The 4,724-nt window shown below is 27.8% G+C and overlaps 1 protein-coding gene across 1 annotated transcript in view; it reads left to right on the plus strand.

Annotated features, from left to right (window-relative positions):
• Positions 1-782: 782 nt before the first annotated feature.
• The window catches only part of serp (chitin deacetylase-like protein serp), an 87,805-nt gene continuing 83,863 nt past the window's right edge, over positions 783-4,724 (plus strand). Inside the window, exon 1 of the mRNA XM_067052008.1 lies at positions 783-902. Coding sequence (XP_066908109.1) covers positions 842-902 — 61 coding nt within the window. The 5' untranslated portion in view covers positions 783-841. The remainder of the gene's footprint in view (positions 903-4,724) is intronic.

Raw genomic sequence — 4,724 nt, forward strand, 5'->3', positions numbered from 1 at the left:
TGATGAGAAGATAAGGATATAAATTTTAATACAGGTAAATATGTTCTTTTCGTACTAATTTTTTAAAAAATTAATGTAATAAATAAAAAAAACAAGACCAAAAATATTCTTACAATAAAAAATATCTGAATATGCTTTAAAACTGTAATAATAGGTTATAAAAAGCTAAATTGGGCTGAAATGAGTGGAAATATTCTTAAATAATAGTTAATTAATAACAAATAAACCTTTGATGGTTTATTATTATTATTTTGATTTTTAATGAAGGTATGATTAAAATAATATCATTTTAGCTCTCGCATATGAAATAAATATTCCATTAAGATCCTTTCTTAATATGAATACTCTCAGAGAATAATCTTCTATTGATAGCTGATGTTTTAAATGGCATAATAATTAAAAAATAAAATAATCAGTCAAATAATTATTAAGTAGTATTATTGTCCTTCAATTTTCGGACGAAAATATAAACTATTGAAGGATAAAGATTATCATTACAAAATATTTTTATATCTGTTCAACTTTGTTTAAGGACACCTGAACTAAATCAGTTTTAAACATGTTATTTATGTATGATGTAGGTGCCATAAGCATTTGTTTTAAATATCCAATCATATTGGAACATTTTATAGCCAATATTTCCATGAATTGTGCAATGGATAGCTAGCTTTTGATCCAAAAAGTAGCTAAAAATGGTCAAATTTGAGTGTGGGGTGAGTGGAGGGAGGTCGCCGGGAGGTGGCTCCACCAAGCGGCCACTGGAGGAACTGTAGAATGTAGGACGGATATATAAGAGGCGGGCGGGGGCTGTGCCGACGACTAGAGTGACTATTTGGACAGCATGCCCTGGCACGTCGAGTCGGTTCTCTTGTGCTGTGTAGCCTTCGCACTTCTTGCGCACGGTAAGTACATCTATCTATATATCTAGTTAGTTTTAGCTCAATAGAAAAGTTAAGTTGATAACCCGTCTTGGACAAGCTCCAAGTGATAACGTGACTGGTACGGCAAATCAATTTTAACTTCATATAAACAAAACTATTAGGGTGATTTCAATAAGTGTTTTTATTGTTAAAAGAAATCGGTTGAGGTACCTTAAGAAAAAAAAAAATCTGAACGCTCCTTTTTGATAACACCAATTAAAGAATATATTGCAGTGATATATTTATCCTGAAAATAGGATAAATTTTATACATAGTGGCAATATCCTTCAGGATTTCATAAATCGATGCCTAACCTTTACTTTCTCTTCAACTTCCTCCATTCGGAATCAAAGGCCGCTTCAGGTTCTTGTATCAAATTCAGTCCTTTCTTGATATAAAAAAAGGAATTTAAATACATTTAAATATTTAAAAGTTTATAAATACCTCTATAATAAAAATAAATAAAGTATTAAATGTTAAAAATAACGAAATTTAAGAAATTTCACTAAAAAAAAACCAAAAAACATTGCAAATTATAAGATTTTTTGGAATGATAAATTTTGACTCAAAGGCGATGACGTATTTCCCTCTCGCTTGGTCGGAATGCTGGGTATTTGGGTCAATGGGTTGCCTATTAAGTAATTAAATCGTTATATAATTCGGCATCTGGGTACAATATTTATCTATACCTCTCATTGACTTATCATCTTTCAAAAATCTACTTCCCCATGTATAGATAAGAAATAGACCCTTATAGCTCACTATACACGTGCTAGTATACACAATATAAAGGATTCTTATGCATTTTCGAACAATATTCGAACCACAGAAAATAATTTTAAAAAAATTTTGGAAGGACATCCGACAAAGGTTGGAAGGAGGGGTTGCAGGGGGTGGGGGAGTGCAAAAGCGGAGACTTTAACGCATTGAAAAGTTGGTGAAACGTTTCCCCCGGTTACATCACCAAAGATTGAGGGCATCCCTTTCAGAAATGACTAAGAAAAAACGATAACAAAATTTCGATTAAGTCTTCGACAAAATAAAAGACTGCATAGAACCGAGGCACTGGGACACAAAGGCCCACAGATGTGTATCTTCAAGGTCTTCAGTTGTCTCAACCACTTTGTGAACCTCAAACTTCAATTAATAATCGTAGTTTATGTTTAATGAATAATTACATCAGCCTATGAAAAAATTAATTATGAAAATATCCAAAACTAAATTAAATATTAAATAGTGTAATAATAAATGTGGGAAATTTTCTCATTGATAGTTTAAAGATATATTGTTTTTTTCTTGTATTTCTTAATAAATAAAAATGATGTATATCCATTTACAAATAATAGTATTCATTTTAATATTACGTTCAGCTTAGAAACTTTAACGCGTTGGAGATTTTAATGGTGGTATAGGCAGTACAGCGACAGTAAAAATACCAATCTTTTAATTAATTAAATGTATTTCTTAAACAAATAATTATACTGCTTTTATAATTAATTTACAATTTGTAAAGTAATTAATTTTAATGTCTTTTTCACAATTATTTAATTTAAATCTTTAAGTAATTATCGGGAGATAATAAAAAAGAGTTTATTTTACAAGCGTTTTCATTATAAAATTAGTGATTTACATTGAATGGATGTTCAGACTAAATTTTGAAACAAGTGTTAAAAAATTTTTTTATGACTTTAATAGATAATTGACTGTACTTATAATTTGATAGTTATTAAATTGTCTGGTAAATCATATTTCAATGATCATATGCAATCATATTCCATGCCATGTTTTTTGATTAAATGTGATTCATTTAATACGATTGGGCAGTACAGCGCTAATAAGCACTGAAATACATAATATATTATTATGTATTATATATTAAATTAATGTATAAATGTAAGCTTATAAAAGCATATGTTGAAGCTGAGACCTCGAATTCTCCTTCGGCGAGCCTACGCTACGATGAAAACCTGCACCCCAAGGCGACCTACCTTAGCATTCTCTCACTTCCACGTCTTAATAAAACCACCTTAGCCAACCTTTCCATTATAGCTATTAGGAAATTAAATATTATTCCTCATTGCCGAAGAGTGATTTATTTTTCTTTGTATAATATTTTTTATTCAATGTTATTTTTATTATACAGTTTTACATGAAATTTTTTATGATAAAATAATATTTATTGCTAGTAAGCAATTGTCAGGTGGTTTTTTATTAGTTGTTTTTCCTTTATATAAGAGGATGAAGGTGTGACGTTAAAAAAATACGAATTTACGATTAATTGAGTTTAATGATATTTATAGTCAATCTTTCAAGGACAAATTAAAAACTCTATTTTTCTACATCAATTCTTTAATATATTGGAAGTTTTGAGCTTCAATTAGTAAGGTTAGGAGTTATAATAAAAATATTCATGTAATTTCACACTTTTTATTTTCTTGTATGCTCCTACGTTTCGGCCATTCTCAAGGATCTAATTAACCAACAATTTCAATTACATTCCAATCATTATGAATTATTTTTAAAAACATTCTGATCCATGAATTTCCTACCTTATTAACAATATCACAGTTAAGGTTATAAAACTGTTGTAGGCTATTTTGCCTTGGTCAAAGTTTATTTTAGTCAATAAACTATAAAACATTATTAAATTAAAGAACAATAAGCATTTATAAATTAATTGTTACCATAATGAGTTAAATTAACTACTAATATCACAGTTTCACTTATTATAATAATTCAGTTTACAATATCTATTACATTCTATCAATTTATCAACAATACATTGTTTAACTTACCACTTACTTGACTAAGATAAAATTTGACAAAGGCATGATGAATAGGAGTTGCAAAATAATAAAGAAGTGCAAGACTATATGGATATTTTTATTATAATTAATAAGAAATATTTTTAAATTCATATATCAGCACTTTGTTAAACGAAGAGCCAATATCCAAATAAACCAATTTTGTGTTTATTTGTTAATTAGTAAACGTGAGAGTAAATTATAAAATTAATTTCAATATTCTATCCTCACTAGATTTCAAGTTAAAGACTTTTTCAAAAGGCCAATGTCAAATTTACAATGAAAAAAAAGTAATTCTAATGTACACTGAAACAGCTGCTTCTCAAAACAAATTCAGTGTATATTGGCTCATATTTTACTAAGATAGAGATGTATTACAGTATATTATAGTAATATAGTGTATTATGTATATAGTCAATTGTATAATTTCACATGACTGTACAATATATCTATACTTACATTTTTACATTACACACATTACATTTACATTACATTAACAACTTAAAACCGTTATTTCGTCCAGTATAAAACATTTTTTTTCTTTTATGTGATATTCATGCAAGCTTATCCATCTTAATGGCTTATATGATGTTATGGTCTGAATAATTAAATAACTTTTCTAAAAAAAATATATAAAACTTATTATTTTAATTCAACTGTGTAAATTAATTAACGAAATCCAATCACCTTTAAAATATGCATCTCTTACCAAGAATGTCTGTACTGGTGTGGTTAAGTCTGTTGTTACAAAAGTAAAGTCAGGCCATCTTAAAAGTAATTGAATTTCGTAAATAAACACAGCGTAAATAATACGTTTTGCAATATTTTTTTATAAAAGAAAAAATATACAATTTATAGATAATAATGTTATAAAAGTCATAAAAAATGTTTATATTAGACGAAATAATGTTGGATTTATGTTGTTGGAAAATGAATAAAATCTAATAGGAGGACGAAAAGATAAGGAGAAATTTAAATCAAGATGTATTTAGAACCAATA

The sequence above is a fragment of the Halyomorpha halys genome, unplaced genomic scaffold (genome assembly GCF_000696795.3).
Source record: "Halyomorpha halys isolate HHAL.00 unplaced genomic scaffold, Hhal_1.1 Scaffold630.1, whole genome shotgun sequence".
NCBI lineage: Eukaryota > Metazoa > Arthropoda > Insecta > Hemiptera > Pentatomidae > Halyomorpha > Halyomorpha halys.